Source organism: Antrostomus carolinensis, unplaced genomic scaffold, assembly GCF_000700745.2.
Source record: "Antrostomus carolinensis isolate BGI_N321 unplaced genomic scaffold, ASM70074v2 scaffold13489, whole genome shotgun sequence".
Lineage (NCBI taxonomy): Eukaryota > Metazoa > Chordata > Aves > Caprimulgiformes > Caprimulgidae > Antrostomus > Antrostomus carolinensis.
In genome coordinates, this window is record NW_010340720.1 from 9,312 (window position 1) to 34,702 (window position 25,391).

Below are 25,391 nucleotides of genomic sequence, written 5' to 3' on the forward strand. Positions count from 1 at the left end.
CCAACTTGTGAAGTAAAGTGATTTTGTTTGACACAGAGAAGGTGGAGTCTATAATGGTAATTTCTTTAAAGGGATTTGCAGACAGTTGGGGCAGGAGGTGTGTCCTCCGTTATACTACCTTCCCAGAGCACAGTGTCTTTTAGGGCACGTTCCCACATGTTCACTCACCTAAAAGGTGTTTAGCCTGACTTGTTCAGCTGTCTATTTCAAAATTGCTTAGATGTTGCTTTCCAGAGGAACTCAGAGATACTTAAGGAGGATGATTACTTCTAAATTCTAGACTTCAGAAATTAAATACTAGAACTCTACGACGTTGATGCTGTATGAATTCTTCAGTGCTGTATAGGGTCTTTGTGAGGGCTAAGGCTGCTGGTGAGCTACTTTAAATCAGACACACCTTTGGGTTGGGCTATTTTGGAAACTAAGTACTTGATAAGGTTCAAGGTATGGTCTGCTAGGGACAAGTGATTTTACTTTGTGTTTTTACATGCACTTCGATCAGCTGATGCAGTTGAGGGACAGTCTCCTGTGCTAGTAACAGACTGGGGGCAGAGGAGTGGTGACCTGTCACAGGCCTTCTCTGGCTTTTTTCAAAGTAGGGATTGCTAGCTTTCAGGCAGCTAAGCAAGAGAGAAAAAGGGACGTGCTATGGGGGTACCTTTATTTGGGGATAGCAAGCCCCTATATTTCCGGATCTGGAATGGACTAAGTCAGAAGCTGCAAGGCAAAAAATCCTGGGATAAACATCTGGATGAAATCTGCTTACTCCAGCAGAAAAGGTACAGTGCATTTCAGCCTACTTGTCTTCCCTTTCTTCTGCTGCTCTCTCCCTGTTGCTGATTCTCACTCTTTTCCCTTAGGCTTTTCTGCCAGTAGATAAACTTTAAACAACCCTGGAGCACTTTTCACTATCAGATTTCTTCTTTCAAGGTGGAATGCTTCTGGAGTTCCAATCTTATCTTCTTTCACAAGTGGATTTACCAGGTCACAATTGAATTACCCTGAGTGCAGGACTTCAGTCACAAATTAATAACATATACTCTTGTCTTTCCTGCTTCATTGGTAAAGCTCACAAGAAAATGCATGAGGGTTTGTATGTTTTTTAAAAATTATTATTAAGAGTGTGTGTGACACACAGTGTGCTGCAGTCAGCTGAAATGATGGCTTCTTGGCAAGGATTCTGCTTTCTGTCTCTCTAAATGTTGCTCTTACTGTGGGGTAGAGTGAACTTAATGCTCTTCCACATTCTGGTGGTCAATCACTTCCTGGGTCAGATTGCTGTTTCTCACCCCCCATGGCTTGTGTGTCATGTACAGTGACTTCTCTTAAACCTTACATTATCAAGAGGATTACTTGTGTCCTCATGTGAAGTACTGAATGACTGAATATTGTAATACTGAATCAAGGCTGTTACTGCTGTGCAGGGTTGCTCCCTCCATGCACGGGAATGCAGGAGTATTTGTGGAAATCCAGCTGAATCTGTTTTTTATTGCTCTGTGTCATTTCTGTATGCAGAAACCCTGCAGTACTCAAATAACAAATTGCTTCCAGTCCCTTGTAAAATTTGTTTTTTCTTTGCTTACAAAACTCTGAATATCTCTAGGGACAAAAAGGTGGCTGTGTGGGGCAAAATCTATCCATCTAGCTGTACATATGTATGTATGTGCACACACATATATGTATAGAAAGAAGTAGTATAGTACCTTAAGAAGAACAAGTGTACATATTTGTCTCTAGGGAAAGAAGAACTTACATCTAACTTGTAACCAAATAACAAAAGCCTGCTCTATTTTACTTCAGAGCAGCAGTACTTAAATGCACTTAAAATGGGAAGCATAGTGTCTCCATAGAATGTTGAAGTGTTTATATTTTGGTATGTTCATTAAAACCATCACAGGTAACTGAAAAATAAGTTCTCAGCAGATTCTGTAATATTCAAATGAATGTGTGCAAAAGAAAAGTCTAAATATATTAATATTTTTATAATTATAACATAATCTTTACATTTGTAAGTCATAGAGAGGTGGAAAGTACCTCTGGAGGTCTCTGTCTAACCTCCCACTTGAAGCTGGACTATTGCCAGCAATAGATCCCATTGCTTTGGCTTTGTCTAGCTCAGTCTTGAAAGCCTCCCAGGACAGAGATTCCAATATATCTTTAGATACCTGTTACAGTGTTGTAGTAACCTCCTACTGGAAAAGTTTTTTTTTTTCCTAATGTTCAACCTCAATCTCCAAAATTATAATTCAGTGCTGTAGCCCCTTATTTTACCATCTGCTGTTACCAAGAAGGGTTTGGCCCCTTCCTTGTTGTTGCTCCCTTTCACATAGGCTGCTATTAGATGGCCATTCATCCTTCTCTTTGCTTGACAATTCTCATTAGTCACGTGCTGCAGGCTTGTGAACATCTTATGCATTGCTACTGATAAAGGAAAACAGAAAAACTGTTAGGCAAGAAAACAAAGCATTTTTACACATTAATAAACTATGGAAATCTGTGCTATGAGAAATAATGCATTAGAAATAATGCTTGGTACAATTTGCGTAACTTGCAGAGAGCTATGGTCACTCTAAACATGTCACAATAAAAACTTTATATCCCGTTTAGTTTCCAAATTTTTTGTGGAAAATTTTCCTTAGTCTCACAAAGTGAAGTGCTTTGCTTACCCTGAAAACAATGATAGCATAAATGAAGAGTAGCTCAGCCTAATGATACTGAATTGAGTTGTTTAAGAGTTGTATAGGGACACAGAGAACCTTCAGCTTCTAGACAGCTTTCTCAAGCTAGTAGTAAATGAGAGATATAGTTTTGCTGTTCAATTGTCTGAACACCACTACTGAGTTTTCAGTGCACAAATTAACATAGGACTGTCCTTTCTTAAAATCCACAATGCCTGTCAGTATTAATTGGTTCCTTTGCTCTAAAGGGTGACAGTGAAATAAAGTTGCCAGCTCCGAGTTCCACCACTTCATTTGTAATACGTTTCAATAACAGTGCTTCTGAATAGTTAAGATGCAAAGAACAGCCTGTTGGAAACTGCTGCTGTGTGTAAAATAAAGTCAAAGGCATGACTGGCAGCATTTCTGGTCTTTTATTATGCTGTTACACCTTCATCCTAATGGAAGCCTAATAATGGAAAACAAGCCTCCTTAATCTCACAAGTGTAAAGGTCATCCAGAACTCACATGTGCCCATCAGTGCACAGGCATACACACATCTGATCTCAGTGCCTAGGATGTGGCTTCGGCTTGTAGATTTAGGAAGCTGTTTACCTTCTTAAAATTTGGCTATAGGTTTCCTTATGAAGAAGTAAACATGAAATTACTGGAAAAAAATCAAACAAACAAACAAATCCATCCCAAATTAAAAAGTTGTTAGAAAAAACTAATTAGATACTGGGTAAGGAGCACAGCATAGAATAAAACTGCAAGAAAATCCCTATTGAAGACTGTTGGAAGTTCTGATGCAGGATGAAGTTATGCTTATGTTATGCTTATACTGAGAACATATTTGTTTTATGAATAACTCAGTGATAACAAATAATAATGAACATCTGCTGAACTGTTAATCCAGTTGTAGCATGAGATTATTCTTAGGATGGTCTCAGATGCAGAAATGAAAAAAGGAGATCAATGCAAAGAGATTGCCCTGCTGGAAGTGACTGAACAAGATTTCTATTGCCTAGTGTGGTAGACAGGTAAATATCTGAAGGGATAAGACTTCCCTATCAGTTACCTGTCTAGTAGCATTGGCAATTAGTAACTGGTTTAACTTATTTCTAGACAAGTTCTGTTTACTGTCAGCTGAAGGAGCTTCAACATACATGCACAAGAGGTTTCAGTTAATTTGCTGAGTCTTGCTGTCAGGGCTGAAGAAATGTACTGACTCTGTCCCTGTGTTGATTGTCCAAACCCCTGTTATCTGTCTTCTTTTCACTTTGTGCTGTTACATTCTAAGTCATTCTTTAGCATCTTGTTAGATCATTGCATTGATGCTCTTTCTGGCTGGTTAGCTTCCCCTGAGCACTCCTCTGCTTCTCTAGCACTGTCTTCTAGCAGAAGGAAGGGAGAGATGAATCTCCTTTGGCAATTCCATGATGGAGTGTGGAGCATGGATATTCTGAGCAGCACAACAGGGAATGAAAAGAAAGCTGAAATAATATCCTGCTAATGAATGTATAGTTCAGTTAAAAAGAATTGCTTTATACCCTCAGTAACTGACATAGCTATGGGGATAAAGCATGAAACTAGCAGATGCCAAACTTATACTAAAGCAAACAATAAGAAAATTCCATACAGTGAATGCCTCACATAGTAGAACCTGAGAGTAGTAGAATCTGAAAAAGGAAGGAAAGAGGTAAAAGAGATGCTCTGATGCACCTCTGGTGAGCTCAAGAAGAAGAAGCTTCAGATAGGTTGTGTCCAGACAGTTCGCATATTTGACATATTTCCTTGTTTTAAAATAATAACCCCATAAATCAAAATTCTTTTTGTAACAGAGTTGACTCATGGATTTATTCTTGCCTTTTTTATCTCTTCATAAGTGTAATGAGCACAGTGCAGTCCAAAAGAAGTACTCAAGAAGCTGTAAATCTAAAAAGGTATATATTAGTAGCAGAAAGTGCTTGTGAAATCTTTAACCTTGTTTAAAACTATTTTACATGACTCCCTCAGTCAGAATCTGACCTACATTCTATCTTCTCTTTGTTTCACAATGGATTTTCGGGTGTTCCTGATTTTGTCCTCACCTATATGGGAAAACAACTCACAGTTTCCTGAGCATATCTTTGAATCATCTGTTAAGAAAACTGACTGATAGTAATGCATGATGAAGGCTTATTAAGCTCCTCAACACAGCTACATTCCTCAGCGCAGTAAGAAGAACCCAGGAGCACTTCCAGGTGGATACTGTTGTGGTTTTCATTGCCCATCACAACTACTAGTTAGGTATGTAGTTGTGCTTGTCCTAAACACCCTACAAGGCAACATCAGTACTGCCTAGTGTTACAGACCTAACTTAGCTGGCTAAATTAGGAGCTTAGTGTCCCTTGACGCCACAGCTGATGAAGAGAATGATTTAGAACAGCAGCTTAACTTAGATGTGCTGAATTAACTTCTTAGAGTGTCTAAATAGGTCTCTGCTGAATCATTCTCTGAAAGCCACCCTCTCCATTTTTCCTTTATGGAAACTAAGCATCTACTGTAAGCAGCTCTGATGAGAGACAAAGTTACAGATTTTACCTGCTGCTGCTTTGACACACAGGAGCTAGAGTTGTAAAATTGGTTGGTTAAATATGCAGAACTTAGAGAAATCAAAATGTTTTGAAGGTTCTAGATTTGTGTGACTGTTTCATTTTTTATATTAGTGATTTTGTCTCACCTAGTACTTCACATTTACGTGTTCAGCACATTGCTGTAATTTATGAAAAATAAGTTGATTATTATAATGATATGTTTTAAATGGGAGTAAAATGTTTCCCAATTATGGGGCAGAAAATTAAATGAGAGTAAAAGCATATGGTATAAACATGTAAGCCATGGACCTTTGAGGCATCAGAGGCAGTGTGCTATGACATTTACCAACACTTCTGGGCACTTCATCAGCTTGCTGTTTGGCCTGGGATCTCTGGTTCTTTAAGCCCAGTTGGAGGTTCCCACAGTAGGTAGAAAGGTTTGACAATTTTGCCCTAAATTTCTGAAAGCTGCATATAGTAGTTATTAGGTGTTTCCCTCTTAGCAGGCTTGTAATTTAATTAGTTGTTTACAAGGGCTTTGGAGAATTTTGTGAGAAAGGTATTGTGTTTGAGTCCTCCCACATTGTCTCTTACCCAACCCTTCCTCCTCTCTGAGGTCATTTGAGGGATAAAGGCCTACCCAGAAAAGCATCAACATATTAATTGTAGCATTGTTGATGCTATTGAAACCCCACCTCCTTCCCACTTCCTACCTCTGAAACTTATATTCTCCAGGAACAGAGTCTTTGTCAGCCGAAATAATGGCAGAGATAGCAAGCTTGCTTCACTGATACTGAATCTTACAACTTTTGCTCAGAGTATTTTGTTCCTATTTCTCTGATCCTAGATGCGATCTTCTCATCAAATCATCTTGTAATTAGTAATTAACGCAACTGATGCATGAGTAAGCTAAAGAAGGAATACTCCTCAAAGCAGCAAGGCTAAGAGTTTGAATGACAAAGAAATATATCTCAGAATGTCTCCCTGGTTTGTTCAGGATGGTTCTTTATATTCTGAATGTTTTTATTTCTCCTCTGTTCAGCATTTTTCTTATCTAGTTTCTAGTGACTTAGATGAAGTGCTGTTGGTGACAGGAAGTGCTCCTTTTATGGAATGATAAATATACTGTCCAGTTATGCTTTTATTACTTGTAGCCCATGCCCATTAATTTACACTTATTCAAGTGATTCCTGTTTATCTGTGTAACTCTGATACTTCTCTTTGTTTTGCTTTATCCTCCAAGTTCTCTCAAGTCTGTCAGTATCTTTCTGCTATAAAGGTGTGCAGAACTTGCATATTTCAGGTGGATTAAATCCAGAGCTAATGGCGTATCAAATAATTTTTTTTTCTTCAAGATTCTGTTGTTCATAAAAGGATAATTTAAAGCAAAAAATACATATTTCTGTAAGACATATAATTTATGTTGCATTTTGTTATACGGTTTTATTGTTAAATTATCCTATAGCTAATAAGCACAAGTTCTGAGAAAACATTTTGTGCAATGGACCATTTATATTCTCCCTCTCTCTTTCTGATGCAAGTTTTCTTGTGGCATATAATAGCGTTACATTTGTAGATAATGTATTCTAACATCAAAGTTATCACTTAATGGAAAACACTGATTCCTTTATATAGTATTTGCCCTATAAACTGTATCCCCAAAATCTTGTAATTAAATAATACCAGAACACAAGGATAAAATCTGAGACATCACAAGAAGAAAGCATTGAATATATGCCTAGGTATACAGTTTGACTAATGTATTTGTCTCACATGCTTTTTTTTTCTGTGTATTTGTGTGTGCAACTAACATCCAGCTTATTAGCAGTTGTTAGACTATAATAAAAGCACAGAGTGGGGCTGGTAGGAAAATGAGGGCTGATGTTCTTGTTCATATCAGCTTGAATTTGTCATTGTTCTAATGTGTTCCTTAGATTTACTCCTCTTCACACATTACACCTTGATGTGAGCCATGCTAGATAATTAAGAACAAATAAAACGTCTGTACTACAAGAAAGCAGAGGTGAGATAAAAGTGCAAAATTTGCATCTGAACAGAGATCTAAAACTGAACTTACCCTATTTGGTGAGAGAAGTCTATTTCATACAGAAAATTCATGAGACGTAAGCTGTTTCTTTGGGTTTGAGGTTCTTTCTTCCCCTTAAATCTTTAGCTCCTGAACTTAGGCTACTTCGAATTATTTATTTGTATAAAAAACAAAATAAAAAACCCCCACCCTAAATCACTTTTTACTAATTAAAAGATAAATCTGAAAATATTCAAGGCTACTAGAAATATTTACCCAAAATTTATAGATTTTGTTCTATTTTTTGTGATTTTGGGGTGGCAAACTCATTATTTTGAACATTGACAAAGCTTATTTGGCTGCTGAGCAAGTGGACATTGCAGGTAACTCTTGGCACCCTCCCTTCAGGTTCTTACACACATTGGTAAGAACTCCACCCAAGCCTTCTCTTCTCCAAGCTAAACAGTTCCACCTCTCTCAGCCTTTCCTCATATAAGAGGTGCTCCAGTCCCATAGTCACCTTTGTGGCCATTCATTGAACTCGCTCCATACCTACCTATGTCTTTTTTACTGAGGATCCTAGAACTGGACACAGGAATCTAGTTATGACCTTACCAGAGCTGAGGGGGAGGATCACCTCCCTTGACCTGCTGTTTGCATCAAAGGACCTTGCTGTAGTGAAGTTTGGTGACTGTATTTGTAAATTCTTCATTAGCCCCAAAGAATCTACTGAAATAACCCAGATCTTCATGGAAGACCCAAGGGCAATCTTCAACTATAAGTGAACTTTTTTGATGGCATGATCTTTCCCAGGACAGGCATATATTTCAGTTCTCAACAATTCCTCAATTTTCTCAACATCAGAAGAAAAAACAGTATAGCTAAGTTTTCAAATGTTTCCTCATCTCTTTGTACGATGAAGAACTACATTTCAGAGCTCATTCTTTTAATTATACCATAGGAAGCATTGCTATGACACAACAGGAATTCTTCTTTGCACTTTTTCTTTTCCATTCAGTATGGGAGTAATTCAGATGATGACTCTTTTTAATTTATTGTGCTATGTGAAAAACCTCCTGGCTTATTTTTGACTTCTGAGATAGTCTACTGGCAGAATGGGTATCAAATGACCCATCGTTTGCTATCTTACGTGCCTCAAATTGTGGGCTGTATAAACCAGAAACATTTTGGTTATTCGTTTCTCCCATCCTTCCCTCTGCTGCCACCATATGGTTAAGCGACAGCAAATCAAGAGATTGTGAACTACCTGGGTTTATAGCACTGTATATGGTAGATGTGCATTACCAACCTCTCAGTGGAAATGTTGAAGATACATACTGTCTCAAGCAAAGGCCATGCTAGCTCTGGAGAGAGGCACCATGTGTTTGACTGTGTTTCTTATCAGCCACTTTTTCTTGACTACAGGATCTGGGAATCCCCGCTCCTCCAAGCTGCCAAAGAGAACGACCTCTCAGCCATTAGGAAACTTCTCACTGATGGAACATGTGATATCTATCAGAGAGGTAACTTGGTTATTTGTGAGAAATGGTTTTCTGTGGAAGGCAAGAGCCTGCTACAATGAGTAGAGTAACATGTTTATTAGTTTGCCAAAACATTTCTATTAGCAGACTGTACGTCAGCACCTTTGCAGCAAAGTGAGTTTTCTTACTTGGAGAGCTCAATCATACCCTACAGGAATGGTGAAGATCAGAGGTTTACAGTTTGAATGGGCCTTTTTTCTAGAGGGACTGAGGGAAGTGGTTTACTGTGGAAGGCAGTCGGTGGAAGAGCTTTGTGCTCGTTCACTTCACGTCTGTGTCTGCTGTCACTTACAAACACCTGAAGTCTCTGTTCAGCTTTCAGATTGTGATGGGGTGAAGGACAGAGACTATGCAGTTATGTGGCTGTTACTGTGTCATATACCTGGCAGTACTCAAGGGAGGACCCAGCACTCCCACAATTCTCCACCCCAATAAACCCATTTCTGGTTTTATCCCATATTGTTGAATGTCTAGATGACTCACATGCTTCTCCTACTGTTTTTAGGTGCAGTGGGGGAAACTGCCCTTCATGTAGCTGCCTTGTATGATAATGTGGAGGCTGCAGTGACTCTGATGGAAGCAGCTCCTGAGCTTGTCAATGAGAGGATGACATCAGAGCTCTATGAAGGTAACACCTCAGGGAATGAGGATGGGCAGGATTCTCTGCAGGGGGAGGAAGGAAGTACTACCTGTACATTTAGGTAGATGGCTTATACTGTTCCTGTCTTAATATATTGCTGAATTGTTACATAGCAAAACCAACATACAAATGGCTCCTGACCATTTGTGGAATGTGGAATTATATTAAACCCAAGTACATACATGCACAAACATGCAAATGTGTAATTGACAAACCCTTAACCACAGGTGGGCCTGTTGGCTACAGTGGGATTGCCAAGGATCTGTACTGCTTTCTGCCATAGTCATATGTAACAAAGGGGACACCTACCCAATCTCCTCTGAAAGGAGAAAAAATGGTTCTTTGATTGACAAAGCAAATTTGCTTTGATTGAAAGCAAATGTGGCAACCACTTTTGAGTTTAGACTCTAAGCCAGGTTTTTAAAGAACATTTCTGATTGACTACAAAGACATGCCAGACAGAATCCTGAAACCAGTAAAATAATAATGACGGGGTTTAAAAAATTGTAATACCTAGTTTGATGGATTAGAGCAAGATTTCTTTGGGAGCTTTGGCTTGACCTGGCCTTCATGTCCCATGAAGGAAAGCATAGTCCTTTCTGAGAGACATGAGCTTTCAGTCTGCTTACTGGAAGTGTGTGGCATGTCTTATTTTCCCCCAGAAAAAAATCTAGAAAGTGCATCCTGTTGGGGTTTTTGGCAGGTTGTAAAGTCAGTTTTTGTGAATTCATAAAAGATTTAAATAGAATGAGACCTGTGTAAAATCTGTAGTCCAACCTTCTGCACACAACAGGGATAACTTCAAAACTAAATCATATAGCCGCTACGGATGCAGTTCCAAAAAACCTAGATTTACCACGAGTGAAATGTGAACTGCAGGCTACTGATCAGCCTGAAGTTGCTTTCTTGGAAGACAAGGTTTTATTTCTGTGTCTTACAGGGCAGACAGCTCTCCACATTGCAGCAGTGAACCAGAACATCACTTTGGTGAAGGCCTTACTCAAGAGAGGGGCCAATGCCTGCACACCACAGGCCACTGGGCACTTCTTCAAACGCAGCTCCCAGAATCTTCTCTATTTTGGTATAGCCTTATTTTTTCCCCCTTGTTGCTATGGGAGGGAACCAGCAGAGTGATGAGGGAATATAAGGGAGGCTTGCTTTAGTCTCCGTCTAAACTGGATAAACAGAGGCTCCTGTCTCAAAGTGTCATCAGTCACACACCTTTTAGCAGAGAGCAAGGCTCTATCTGAGTATCTAAATACTGCATAAATCTAAATATATAAGCCATACACTTTTTATATATTTCCATGTATACAAAAAATATATATTACATACAAATTATAATTTAATTTCTTCCTAGCAGTATATACTGCAATTTACTTGTCAACTTTCTTATGAAGATAATCTGAAAAAACCCCAAACCTTCTTCCTTTTAGTGTTGTGTGAGACATGTCTTCTCTTCCTTTTTGAGTAAGATGAGGAGTGGGGCAGGAAATTTACAGGTTACCTGAAGCAACTTTTCCTTTCATAATCGCTGGCTTCATAATTTGGATAGCTTTCCCTCAGCATGCTTCAACCTCTCCTGCCTTCTGGATTCTTAATGTTGTTTCTCCCCATACCTTTCTTTGCAGGAGAGCATGTTTTGTCATTTGCTGCCTGTATGGGAAATGAGGAAATTGTACAGTTGCTCATTGAAAATGGAGCTGACATTAGAGCTCAAGATTATCTGGGTATGTGCTGGGGAACCTGGTGAATTGCATACAGTGGATCTGGATACTTTAAATCAGACTCTCTCATCTGTGCATGCAATATTTTTCTCTCATTACAAACACCTGTGGGATGAGGGATGTGAGGAAAATGAAAGCCACCGTTAATGGCATCAGTCAATTGCCGGTCTTTGCACAGGGTTGGGCTATTCCACATACTTTATCTGATTTGCTTCTTTCATAGGTAACACTGTTCTTCACATCCTGGTTCTCCAACCTAATAAGACATTTGCCTGCCACATGTACAGCCTGATACTTTCCTATGACAGGAACAAAGAGGGACCAGGATCACTTGAATTGATTGCTAACAATGAGGGGCTTACTCCGTTCAAATTGGCTGGAGTTGAGGGCAACACTGTGGTGAGTTTAAGTGACACAGTCGCCTCCATACTGAAGAGCTTATTCAGAAATGGAAAACTTCAAATAACATCATCCTGACCAAGCAAGTTTGTGCATGTTCTTAGTGGGTAGAAGATACATAACAAGTCCTTCTTCTTTTTGCCAGAAGTCTCATGTAGGACCAGGAAACCTGTATAAGAAATTTATTTACCTAATGAAAGAAATGAGTGCTTAAAGAATAGATCTTTTGACCCAATTTTTGAAACATCTGAGTTAGACAGGTGTTAACAGAAAGATCCACTCCAAGTAATTTTTTTAAAGTCTGACTAAAATTACTCTTTGTTGCCTAGATTTCATTACCTTAAATGTGACACACAGAAAACTTCTTCAGGTATCCCCAGACATTTATCCATAGTCAACAACTCAATATTTAATGTAAACTCTATTCCTTCCCCTTAACAAAAAGACAAAGATGGTTAGTGTTTCTTCTGTAGATCCAGAAAGGATAGGATCATTTCCCTTGCTACACTTCTTTCCTGATAACTTGTAGACAAGTATAAAAAAAAATTTTTTCCAAATCAACATATAATTCTATATGAAATCTATTGTCAAGATGTACAACTGTGTCAAATAATTTTAGCAGTTTGATTAGAATTTAGAATAAAAATAATTCATCCTTTACCTCAAGCATGAGCTAATAATAAAATGTGAGTCAGAAAAAGTTATTCCACTTCTTAATCTGCTATAATTGTTCCTGAGAGATATAAGAACCACAACAACTACCAAATTCAAGGAAAATACATTGGAATTAAGGTTTTTTTAACAAATTTATTTGTTTTCAATGCAAATACACTATATACTGGAAAGCTTCTGATGTCCTCCCTCCTCTTATTTTCTCCTCAGATGTTTCAATACCTTATGCAGAAGAGGAAACACAATCTCTGGTCCTTTGGCCCCTTGACCACTGTGCTCTATGATCTCACAGAGATTGACTCCTGGGCTGAAGATCAGTCCTTCCTTGAGCTCATTGTCTCAACCAAGAAGAGAGAGGTACTGTGGGCAACACATGCTTTCTGTGTGTAAACCATTGTGATTATAAAAGGAGAAGAATAATAATTTTGAAGGTTCAGATTCTTTTATATTATCCATAAAGCAAGGACTTTGTACAATGTGCTGCAGGAAATACATTAAATATAGCAGCTTTTAATGATCTAGCTACAACTGATGTTTTATGCACAGTTTCTTCTGAGATGTGAAACTTGCAGATGATTGAAATAACTTATGAGCAAGCCATATGAAATGACATTGTGTGATTCAGTAAAGGGTTCTCTTTCTTTCACCAGACTCAAAGATATCAGTAACAAGTAGCTCTAGAGTAGCTCTAGCAAGTAGCTTTCTACAACTGTGATACTGATTAACTTTCACAATGTTCTTTTGAGACATGACTATGTTCAGAAATCCTAAACTGGAATGTATTTTAAAACCACTCATTATTATTCTTCCCTTCATTTAATGACGTTGTTTGTCCAGGTTATGACTCAAAACAAAGTAGGCAAATTATCTCTGCTGTAGGCTCAAAAACTTGTAAAGGGATCACTAAGATTAAAAAAGCAGAGTGTAACAGCAAGCTTAGACAGATGCGCTCAAGACTCAAGGTACGCTACCCTACCAGTTTTAATCACCTTAAATAATCCTAATAGGAAATTAATCAGAAGATACTTTAATTAACACAATTTTACCCATCCTGTATTATTTCCATATATCAAAATTTTAGTCAAACTTGTCTAAAAAAAGGTTTCAGCTACTGGAGAGCTTCACACAATGTGGAGGAAATCTATGAAACTCTCATTTGCTTTTATTTTAAATCGTCTAAATTTCTATATGTGGTGATACATATGGAAATTCAGGGGAAAGAAGTATATATATATATATATATATATATATAAAATAGAACCTTGGATGTTGTCCAGAAGACTAAACCATAAGCTTAAAAAAAAAAGAAGAATATTGTGCCTCTGTCTTCTCCCAAAACATAAAGTCAATGCACATCCAAGATTCCTAATTTCATAGGATAAGATGTCCCCAAATATCATGTGGTATTATAATTTCTTTATTTTCTAGAATGCTCTTAGATATGAGTAGTTGTAATTTTTGCATGCATAAATAGTAATTCTTCTTTGTATGTGATTTGTGTTTGGTCCAAAACGTTTTCTGCCTCCTCTAGAATATAATATGTCACCCCATCCTATCATACCATCCCAGTCCAGTATTGGACCAGGCTAACATCTTTATGCTCCAGTCAGAAGTAGGTTCCTCTTATATTAGGAGGGATGCATACACAAATAGGTATTAAGATATGTCTTCTGACCCTTAAGTGGATGAAAAGTGGCAAAAATAGAAGGGAACTAAGCTACAGGAAGATTATGGTAAGCTTCTCAACTTATATCATCCTTTTGAAAATGAAATTTACTCTCCTATGCAAAGAATTATAGAGTACTGACTTCTACATAAAACAGAACACCTAAGGCTATCTAGCTAGGTTCATTGTCTCTCACTTCCTTTTGATCCTCTAAGATATATTTTAGACCATTAAAGAGTCATGTCCATTTACTGAAACACATATATTCCTTGCACTTTGCACAGTCTGTTTTTGACTGACTTAGAGGACACAGGGCAACGTAGCAAGAGAAGGAAAATATCTAGGGTACAATAAAAAGTTTTCCTTTAAATTAACCCTCTTATTCCACTTTGACTTACGTCTCCTTGTTGCTTATTGCAGTGGTCCCCTAAACGTTACAAAAGGAAGTAGGTCTAGAAGCATTTAAAAAAGTATGTGAGCGAAATTTGTAAGCAAGTTGTAAAGTACACTCCGTCCTGCTTATGCTCTAAAAGTCAGTCTTTTAGCAGAAGCTGAAGGCTTGATATAGATGATTTAATGAAGTATCATCCAGATAATAATGCAGAAACTTAAATTTAATATTTTTACATAAGCCACGGAGCTTTAGAAAAGTACTAATAGCATTTGGAAAAATGTTCCAATTTTCTTATCCTAAATGATCAGATACAAAATTGCTGTACTAACAGGAATATTCTATCGTGCTCAGTTCCATGTTCTCACATAAAACAAAAACATTTCAAAGGTTTATCAGATAAATTTTAGTTGATAGTCTTTTGTTTTACCCTCAAGACGGCATCATAACTGAGGATAGTTTCCAATCAACTATATATATACCTTTGTTTCCCTTTTACAGAAAAGGTCTTGTTGATACTTCCGTGCTCGGTTTGCAACCTCAGAAAGGATTCTTGGAAAAGTAGCTTATTGCTCATGTTCTGCGAGAACAGCCAAATAATTGCTTCTCTTTTTATAGGTAGAGAAACTGCAAATGAAATAACACTGACTGTCTTAAAGTAGCTGAATCCAACTGCTTTTGACTGTCTCTGGAATAGACAGAGCCCCCTGACCCACAAAGCAAACTTTGATCCTTCATAAACATAGCAGCCATAGACCTGCTTCTAGACTCTGAGTATATAAATATTCTACTTACATCAATAGAAATTACACTTCCACAAAGAGAAGACAGACAAAGGACTACAGGCTCACTATTCAACTGCAGGAAACCATTTCAATTATAGCTTCAGTTCAGCTATACTGATTTTTTCCGGATTGGGAATGGACCCTAAACAGTTAACATGAGAAGACAGAAAAACACAAAAAGAGTCCATGCTGATTTTCTGGGCTTGCAGGTGCTGATGAAGAGAATATCTTTGTTTTACTTTCACTTTAATAGAATATGGCTTATAACTGAATAAAAAACACAGTTTTGTTTTGAAAATATTTCAAGGTGATCTATTTGATTGCAAAGTAGGTATCTAGCTCTTCACCTACTGCAGAAAATAACATTTGTCACTTCTCTGGAACATACTTCCTCGCACTGAGACTCTATGTCATTTATGACCACTAGGGCATCATGGGACAAATTTTTCAAAAGAACTCAGTATGAAAAGACTCTAATATTCTCTCTTCCATTTTATTCATGTCAACATAGTGCTTTTTTCACTACAATGTTGAATACATCCCAGTAGTGCATTGCATACTAAAATTAACATCTTTCCCATGTAGTTCATTCCTTCTTCACAGACTAGTTTACTAAGCAGACTCTCTAGTTTTGGGTGGACTTGAGAGTGATTACTTTTTTGCACACAATATTGTGTGTTCATATTGGATAAATTAAGCTAAAGAAGTGCACTTGGCCTGGATTCATTCCATCAACTTTCTGTCACCAACTGAGGTGTTTAATTAAGGAATACAGATTCCCTAAGTTTTACATGTTGTTGATAGAGAAAGGCAAGTAACTATTTCCAGAGAGCAGTTCAGATCTTAGGTGAGCTGAATGGCAGTCTGTAGGACTCTATTGCCCACAGGGAGAGAGGTGTTAGGATAGGCACATCACTAATGAGGGTATCTCCTTTAGGAGCCTAAAGTTATGTGATGTGGTTACTTGTAGGCATGATACTCTAAGGATATCAATGAGGCAAAGTTTGTAGGAAGAAGTAATTACATTTATTAGACTGTACATGGAGCCACGATTTCATCTTGTCCTAGGAAAATAGTTAAAGAGAGTGGAGTGACGTTGATCTTACCGAGTTTTATAGTTGTCATCCCAGCAGCAGATCAATAGATTCACTCAGAGGCATAGATTAGCAATGTTCAACAGGGGAAAAGATGTTGAATTTTTTTTCCATATAATTTCACTGTATTTTCTTTATCCTTTCTATGGATCAAAGCCTCTGTCACTTCTAAAGAGACTTATAGTCTCAACATTTTTTGAGGAAGTTTTCTTTTTGTATATAATTCCTCATCTACACAGTATGTATGAATATATGCAGATCTTTGACAGAAACACAGCCCCAGCTTTAGTAGCAGCACTATTTGTCATATCATGCAAGATGCTCACTGAAGCTTCTGTTTATTCATGGAAATGTATGTGGTCTATATTTGAGCTACACCACTGAGATTCTAAAAAGGACCCAAACTTTGAATATAATATAATCTAAAGGAAGTAAGTTGAAAGACCCTGGCTTTTTTCACACTCACTGTGGGTATACTGCAGTTTTTATCATCATAGCTGAATGTTGAAAACTTTTGAAAATCCAGTCTGCGTTTAGACGGAAATAAAGGAACTTTGGAAATCTTTCCAAAGCCCTCTTAGTTGCCTGCTAAATCAAGGTAATATCAGTGCCAGTTTTTCAAAGAGAGCTCATGATCTAAAGGACCTTTTGATATGTTTCCTAGAGATTAAGAGTTTTCACATATGCTACTGAAGTTAGTAGAAATAGCTGTTGAAACCAATGTTAACTTATGTATAAATGCAGAACTCAAACTGGAGGAAAAAGTCTAACCAAATTTCATAAGGTTGCACAGAAACCTTTTTCTGTAGCTGAAAATCAAATCAAAATTATTTTGTTTTCAATTATATTTTCTAATAATGATGTATATTTTGCACAGCGGAGAGTGTCTGCTGTAAAGTACACTGTGGTGTCTTGATTAACACAAAATATTCTTCGAAATTTATTCAGGTTACAGTAAAAGACAGTTCACGAATGGAAGTAGTTTTGTACACATCTGAATCCCTAGAGTTCACAGGATTTTTAAACTTTCTGATACTGTAAAGTTAGCCCACCCCTAATATAGATACTAATATAATAATAATAATTTTAAAATTATTAATAATACCTTTTATTTTCTGTAACATATCCTCAGATATTTGCATTTATGGACCTGGATCATAGGTCTGTCTCAAGTGTGTATATGCGTCTAGGCCTACACAGACAGCAAACTTGTTCCAGTATCGTGATAGTTTCACTGGGCTAGCCCTTGGCCAGCAGCCAACACAGCTGTTCACCCACTGCCCCCCCCACATGACATGACATGACATGACATGACATGACATGACATGACATGACATGACATGACATGACATGACATGACATGACATGACATGACATGACATGACATGACATGACATGACATGACATGACATGACATGACATGACATGACATGACATGACATGACATGACATGACATGACATGACATGACATGACATGACATGACATGACATGACATGACATGACATGACATGACATGACATGACATGACATGACATGACATGACATGACATGACATGACATGACATGACATGACATGACATGACATGACATGACATGACATGACATGACATGACATGACATGACATGACATGACATGACATGACATGACATGACATGACATGACATGACATGACATGACATGACATGATATGGAATATCCCACTGGCATATCTAAATGGCAATTTAGCTTATTAATTTAAATATTCCTCACCCTCTTAAATCTTGTGCTTGTGGACTAACAGAACACGAAGTCCTTCACTTCCAGTGACCAAAATGCAAACACTGATATGTTATCAGTCTCTTTCTCATAACAAGTCCCAGACTGAAAAGCAAAATGCAGCACTATTCTAGCTACTGAAATTGAAACCCAGCTCTGTTTCAGCTAAAATCCAGGACAAGTATCTAATATGCTTCTCTTGCGCTTCCTATTGGTGCTCAAAAGCTGTTCTTTGCAGGATATATTTTCCACTTTTTTTCAAAGCTCTTTACTGGCAAACTGAGCAAATACAAAACCTCTTGAGCATTCAGTTTTTGCAAAATAAATTGAGCTTCCTAATGCTGAATAACGTAGGTGAGAATAGTTTGTTAACATTCTCCCAGGAAACAGTATGAATGATGCTTATAAACAAATGTCCATATGGCAAATAATTCCTTCTTTCTATCTCTCTCAGGCACGCCAGATCTTGGACCTAACACCTGTGAAGGAGCTGGTGAGCCTGAAGTGGAATATGTATGGTCGTCCCTATTTCTGTTTCCTGGCTTTATTCTATATACTCTACATGGTCTGCTTCACTATGTGCTGCGTCTACCGACCACTGAAACCCCGAACAGGCAACAAAACAAGCAGCAGAGACAATACAATCTATGTCCAGAAAATGCTGCAGGTACTGTGTCTATAGGAGTCAAGGCTCCATAGGCAGCATTGGGCAATTCTAATCTAACCTACTAAACTGGAAAATCCAAGTCTTTCCCAGCTGCCAGCTATTGCAGCTCTCCTCCTTCTCTCTTCCTGCTAACTGACCTTTGTCAGCGAGGAACACTGGGTATGCCCTGTTCTCCATGGCTGGGGCTGGGCTGGTTCCTGTGGCCTTGTCAGGCCTAGTCGTGTTTATTGCACTAACAGTGGGCCTTCTTTTCCCCCATCCTCTGTTTTAAATTTCCTTTTACTCCCTTTAAAACTTAATTTCATTTTCCTTTCACTCTTTTTTTTTTTTTTTTTTTTTTTTCCTCCCAGGAATCATATATGACATATGAGGATGAGCTGAGGCTGGTGGGGGAGCTGATTACAGTCATTGGAGCTGTAGTAATTTTGATCCTTGAGGTAAGAGAAACAGTGAACTATATAGTCTCAAGTTTAACCAAGACAGATTTTACTTACTAGAGAAACAGGAGTTTGTGTTCACAACTTTGTAGGGGTTATTGGCTTAGTCTAAGTGTTTTGATATATGCCTATGGCAAAAGACACTGTCAACAGTATTTATTGGATGAAATGGAGACTATGACTTCCAGGTGTGGAAGAAGCAATCAGAAAGACTGGCTGCGCTCTCAAATCCTATCTGCAGCGTAATGCCGTGGTTACCGTTAGCACCATCTGTGGGTCCAGATGAATCCCAGCTTTGGGTGAGATTCTTAGAGATTCTTCACCCAGCACCCCTACATACTCACATGTTTAGGGGTGCTGGGTGAAGTGTTTTCTGTGTGTACACAGAAAAGTTCATATTTAATTTTAGATCAGTGACTGTATGGACCTATAATAGGAACCTTACCACCAGAGTTCTGAGGCAAACATGTTTAGGTGTTCTCCTTACCATGAACTCTCCAAAACCCACCCAAAGTTCTTCAAATCAAAACAAATACATCCCCCACTTGATTTTTTTAATAATACAAAATAGAAGACTGAAACTTTTATATTGGAAAACTCAAATGATTGTCCCAGGGACAAATGAAATAAAACAAGGCTTGTAAACAGCTTTCTCTCTGCCTGTATACGTTCCAGGACAGATCCTTCTTCCTGTGTTTGGTCAGGACTCTGGGGCTACACTACAATTGATACAGCAAGAATTATAACAGATTCCTTTGAGTCCCCAAGAAGGGGTTTTCTGAGGCTCAGCTATTTGTCTGGTCTCTTCTCAGGAATCTATATGAACTTCAGGCTCACAGGTCTGAGCTGCAACACCTCCCTGTTATGTTCCAAAGCTTCTCTATCTGCCCAAGTGTTAGATTTTCCAGCAGTCTCTGTCACATCCTGAGAAGGGCCCACCTGACTCAATCATTATGGTTTGAAAGTAATATAGAAATCAAACTGTGAACCACCTAAACAAAGCAGATGCGGCTGCCCCCAAGATCCTGTGAATATTGGTGGTTACCATGACATTTAATAGTATAAAGGAATCTGTCTGAGTTCTGAAGTCAACAGGATGTCTCTTTTAGATTCCAGATATCCTTAGAGTTGGAGCAGCAAAATACTTCGGCCAAACCATCCTAGGAGGGCCTTTCCACATAATTGTGTAAGTACACCACTTTCTAAGTCTAATAAATACGTTGTCTCTCATTTTCCCCACTGCTTTCTTTTGCCAGATGAGTATCTTTCTCCATTTTTCTAGAGTATTCCTTCTCTTGATTTATTTTTCTTACTAGCTCAACTGGTGTGTAGGAAGCCAGGTGAGTAAACAGGTAGAGCTGACAGTGCTGAGATGTCTCCGCCTGTGGGGCTGGTGGCTGTATGTACCTGTCTTGTAATTTTTGAAAAGAAAACAAAAAGGAGGGTAAGGTTCCTTTACTAAACTTTTTTCACTGTCTCTTCTTCCTCTACAGCATCACATATGCTTGCATGATTCTAGTAACCATGGTGATGCGTCTCACCAGCACAACTGGTGAGGTGGTGCCCATGTCCTTTGCCCTAGTGCTAGGATGGTGCAATGTCATGTACTTCGCACGAGGCTTCCAGATGCTCGGACCATTTACCATCATGATCCAGAAGGTATGACACAAACAAATGTGGCCTTGTTACACACATCCTCATACCTCTTTGCAGATAGGGAGAACTGAAAGAATACTTTTTCTCCCTCAGGACTATCATTAATGGCAAATGGATAAGTTCTTGTCTGCACAGAGGGTTTGTGACTTTCACATTCTCTCTTTAGTGCAGAAGTTTCTTGTAGTCCACTTGTGGTCTTAGAATATGGAAAATGGTTTGCATAGGGTTACACTGTGACTCAACGAGAAAGTTGGGCCTTACGGTGCCTCTATCTTTGCTCTACAGATGATATTTGGAGACCTTATGCGCTTTTGCTGGCTCATGGCTGTGGTGATACTAGGCTTTGCTTCAGGTGAGTCAGTGAAAGGAAAACAGCAATGTTACCTCTGCCAACTTTACTATTAACTAGGTGCATGGTTTTTGATTTACTCTCAGGTTGCCCTCTGAGTTAGCTGGCAAAGGTGGTGATGATGAGAAGTGGTGGCTTCTATTTCTTTGAGCATGGTCACTTTACCAGTATTGATTTCCATTCTCATGAGTTTGGTTTTCAATTCTTGCTATTTCTAGGGTAATAGAAATTAGGAAAATCCAGGTAATTCCACATATATATATATAAGTCAAAGTTTTAAAACATACTGCATTTATAATATTTGTCTTTGGAAAATGAGATTAACACACATAGCTTTATTATATCCTTGAAGAAGAAAAGATTACTATTTTGAGAACAAATAAATAATCCAGGTAATTCTGAGTCATTTTATAATGAAAATCAGTGATTTTAGTCAGGAATTTGTCCTTGTTGTGCTGGGTACTGCATTGCATAGAAACACATGTAGCTCCTTCCCAGAGTTGTCAGTATCTATCTCTTATAGGACCCTGTTGTTGCTCTTGGAATGTCATTCTCATTGCTAAACTATTTCTCTTTTTTTTTTTTCCCCATTGCTCTCCTCTAGCTTTTTACATCATCTTCCAGACAGAGAACCCTGAAAACCTTGGCCAATTCTACAACTATCCCATGTCCTTGTTCACCACCTTTGAGCTGTTCCTCACTATCATTGATGGCCCTGCAAACTATGATGTGGACCTGCCCTTTATGTACAGTGTGGTATACTTTGCCTTTGCCATCATTGCCACCCTCCTTATGCTCAACTTGTTAATTGCCATGATGGGTGACACACACTGGAGAGTGGCTCATGAGCGGGATGAGCTCTGGAGAGCCCAGGTAATCTAATTTAGGTGGCAGGGGATTCACTTTGAATAAAGAAGGGGAAGAGTTGTCCAGGAAAAATGTGCTAGACAGTGCAATTACTCTGCCATCCATGCTCTAAAGGAGCATTACTTTTCTCTGGCCTTCACTTTTCTCAGGGGCTAATAAAATAAGCTGTGTCCTTTTAACTCTGTTTTACAGCTTGGATACATCAGCCACCGATTTTTTTTCAGCCTTTCTATGAGTCTGAAGTGTCTAAGTGCAAGACTTCTGACGCATCTTCCCATGTAAAACTGTCTTCCAGTATATCTTTGCTATGTGGGTATTCCTACCTATTCAAATAGCAGCTAGAAACTTGTCCAGCCTTCCTTGTCCATCCTGTGTCTCTCTACCTCATTGTTCCTTACACATGGAAGCTCTTGTTAAATAGAATTGAAGTTGCATCTTCTTTTACAAATCACATTTTTGTGTAATGGAGAGTGATAATTCTAGTGATTAACTGAGGGGAGATAAAATGCAAGGTAATGGTTACAAGTAGGTCAGTAACATCTTTAGATCCATTAGGAGAAGTTGACCTGACTCTCTTGCTCAAGAGGAAAAAAAATTCAACCAGCTCAGTTACATAACTGCTCAACAGGAAATCCATTTCCTAGGATTTTCCTGTGAGAAAGCATCAAGTCAAGTGGTTAGATGTAGTTGTGTGGCCAACTTGGTAAGTTCTGATGGTAGTTAATGCAGATATAAATACTGTCCTCTTCTCTAGCTTGCAAATTAATTATCTTACTCGTTGACATCGGGTACAAAAGGAAAGGAATTTACCAGTGTGTTAAGAGCGCCATTGCTTCCTCAAAACATGGCACAAATAGGACTAAAACGGTGAATTACCCTATAATAAATGGAGTATTCACTCTATGTTTTTTCTTCATTACATATGTAGCTGTATTGAAGTATGGTAATGGGTCAGTATCCATGAAACTGATAATTTTGAAAGAGAGCCTGATTTTTCTCTAATTCATCTGAGTTCTTTCTTTATTGTTCTAAAGGTTGTCGCTACTACTGTCATGCTGGAACGGAAACTGCCACGATGTCTCTGGCCTCGCTCTGGAATATGTGGGCGGGAGTATGGGCTAGGGGATCGATGGTATCTCAGGTGAGTTCTCTTCCAATGTATGCACATAAGGATCCCAGAAGAAGAATCTAATATATGGATGTTGATAAAGAGCTTTTCCAGTGGCCTGGGGAGGAGTGTTTGGAGTCCTTCCCTTCCAGAGTACAGACCTCAATCTGTTTTCTGTTTGTGACTGATAGACAAGCACTGTCCCTCTCAGAAAGCTCTGCTTTCTCCTTGTGAAATCAGCTGATATTTTCTTATCCAGTAGTCACAGGAGACAGACTCTAGAAGTTGCATAGGTTATAAGGTCTGAATTTTTCTTTCAGACTTACAATGAGTTTCACAAAACACAAGTGTTGTGCTTGATTGGCTGTCCCTATCCAATTAGTTGCATGAAATGGCAGAAGCAGAATCAATCAGTTAGCCATTCGGTGCACCAATTAACTGCACTACAGGTGATTCAAAAACAGAACAGGAATATTAAAGGCAAGATTTCTTTCTCATGTGAACCTAGCAACTATATCGTACATTGCAAAGACTGCATCAGGTGGCAAAGTCTGAGGTCCAGGATTTCAGTTTAGGCACTGAAATAGAAACAAACCCCTATCTCTAGTCTAGATAACACTAGATTCCTCATTATTTCTGATTTTAATCAATACTTGGGTGAGAAAAGATTAAACTTTGGCCATATGTCTTTTCTAACTGCGTCATCTTTTGCTGATAAAACCAGAAGGGGGAGTGGTGGCTGTATGAACTAGGACTTTCTGCAGATTTTAGCAGAGAAATGAACCTTGTGGATTTTCAGGTCTGCTGGGCAGAACAAGCAGACCTAAAGCGGTACCAATATGCAACGCTTTTCAGTCCAAGACGCAGAATATAGCTTTGCAAGAGCAATATCCCAGCAACAATTCTTCATTGGATGCTATAAGAAAAGAGTGTTGGTGTGATCTAGTTCTGTCAAATTACATATATGTTCATTTTATATAGTGTGGGATAGTATTTCAGAAGACAAGTTATAAGTAACGTAGAGAAGGGTTGGTGGAAGGGGAACTGTTAAATAAAAGTTCAGCAAAAGCTAAGTGACATGCTGAGGGTAGCAGCCATGCAATATCAGAGACAAGAACAAAGGAAATAGATGAATATACATGTATATACAAAGGATCTGGATCTGGAGTCAGATGGGGCAGGTCTACCAATAGCTTACAACAAAATGGAAAGGGCAAATCATGACTACTGGGAAATTAGTTAAAGGACAGGAAACCACGAGCAGATAAGGGTACTGAAGTCAATGACGGGGGTGAAGGTCTAGGAGATAATTATGTGCTAGTAGCTGCTAGCACCATGCCTATAATCAGTTTCCTGTTTCTGTGTAGATTTTCTGGAATGTCTCTGTCAATAGGCAAATTTTTTGAAGGGGCTTGCTTCTTGTGGCTGCTTTGTCTTGCTGATAAACTGGTACGTTTCCAGTGCCAGTTTCATTCAGTTTATGTTTTTTAATCCTCTTACAGAGTTGAAGACAGGGTTGATCCGAACAAACAGAAGATGATGAGGTACACAGAAGCATTTAAGGCGCAGGGCAGGGATAACTATGAGAAAGGTTTGGAAAAGCTGGAAATCAATAGGGACATCCTGTACAAGAAAGAACTGTCTGCTCTGTCATTGTCACGGAGCACATCCAGGACTAGTTCTCACCGTGGCTGGGAGATCCTGAGGCGCAACACTTTCCACCAGCTTCGTGGAGATGTTGGTCATGCCACGGAAGAGGAGGTCTATGATGTCTAAGAAGCCTCTTATTTTGCTCTACAACACGGATCACTTTTGCCACAATAGTTGTCTTCTCCAACTGTTCATACATACTGCAGCATACTACACACATATCAGCCTTGAAGACCTCTACTGGTGAACAGTTGATGAACAGTTCATGGCATCTATGCTATGACGTATGAATGCAGTCTTTTCTCTCCTCCATTTAAGTGCTCTGCTGTTGCACTGGTATTTGCACCAGGCTGGTGGTTTGTTGTGCTTTGTAATGCTCTACAGAAATGAGCAAAAGAAGCCAGTAGTGGGATTTCATCCATTTACAAAGTGATCAATAAGCCCTCTCCAAGACTGTTACATACAGAATAAATCTCTCCCTCCAGTTTCACAAAATCCCAGTGCTCTCATAGCAGAGTTGACTGAAGTTCTCTTCTATAATTTGGTACAGAACCAAAAAAAACCCCAAGCTGTAACTAAGCTCAGGAATTAAGGTAGTTGCTGCCGTTGTGATGATTAGAGGACTGTAACTGCTTAGCTGGCATTCAGGGTCTGACAGATTTTGTCCTCTGAAGAAAGGCAGTCTCTATTAGCTGCATTTTCAACATTGCTGTCTTAGCAGGACT

At 38.6% G+C, this 25,391-nt stretch overlaps 1 protein-coding gene across 1 annotated transcript; it reads left to right on the forward strand.

Moving 5' to 3' along the window:
• The first annotated feature begins 648 nt into the window (after positions 1 to 648).
• Positions 649 to 24,792, forward strand: LOC104531390 (transient receptor potential cation channel subfamily V member 6). Its single transcript, XM_010176257.1, has 15 exons — positions 649 to 779; positions 8,685 to 8,782; positions 9,306 to 9,428; positions 10,381 to 10,521; positions 11,072 to 11,170; positions 11,391 to 11,566; positions 12,449 to 12,595; positions 18,387 to 18,599; positions 18,950 to 19,036; positions 20,146 to 20,222; positions 20,530 to 20,695; positions 20,978 to 21,044; positions 21,646 to 21,914; positions 22,943 to 23,049; positions 24,519 to 24,792. Exons 1-15 carry the CDS (start codon positions 649 to 651, stop codon positions 24,790 to 24,792), a joined length of 2,175 nt encoding a protein of 724 aa, XP_010174559.1.
• Positions 24,793 to 25,391: the final 599 nt, after the last annotated feature.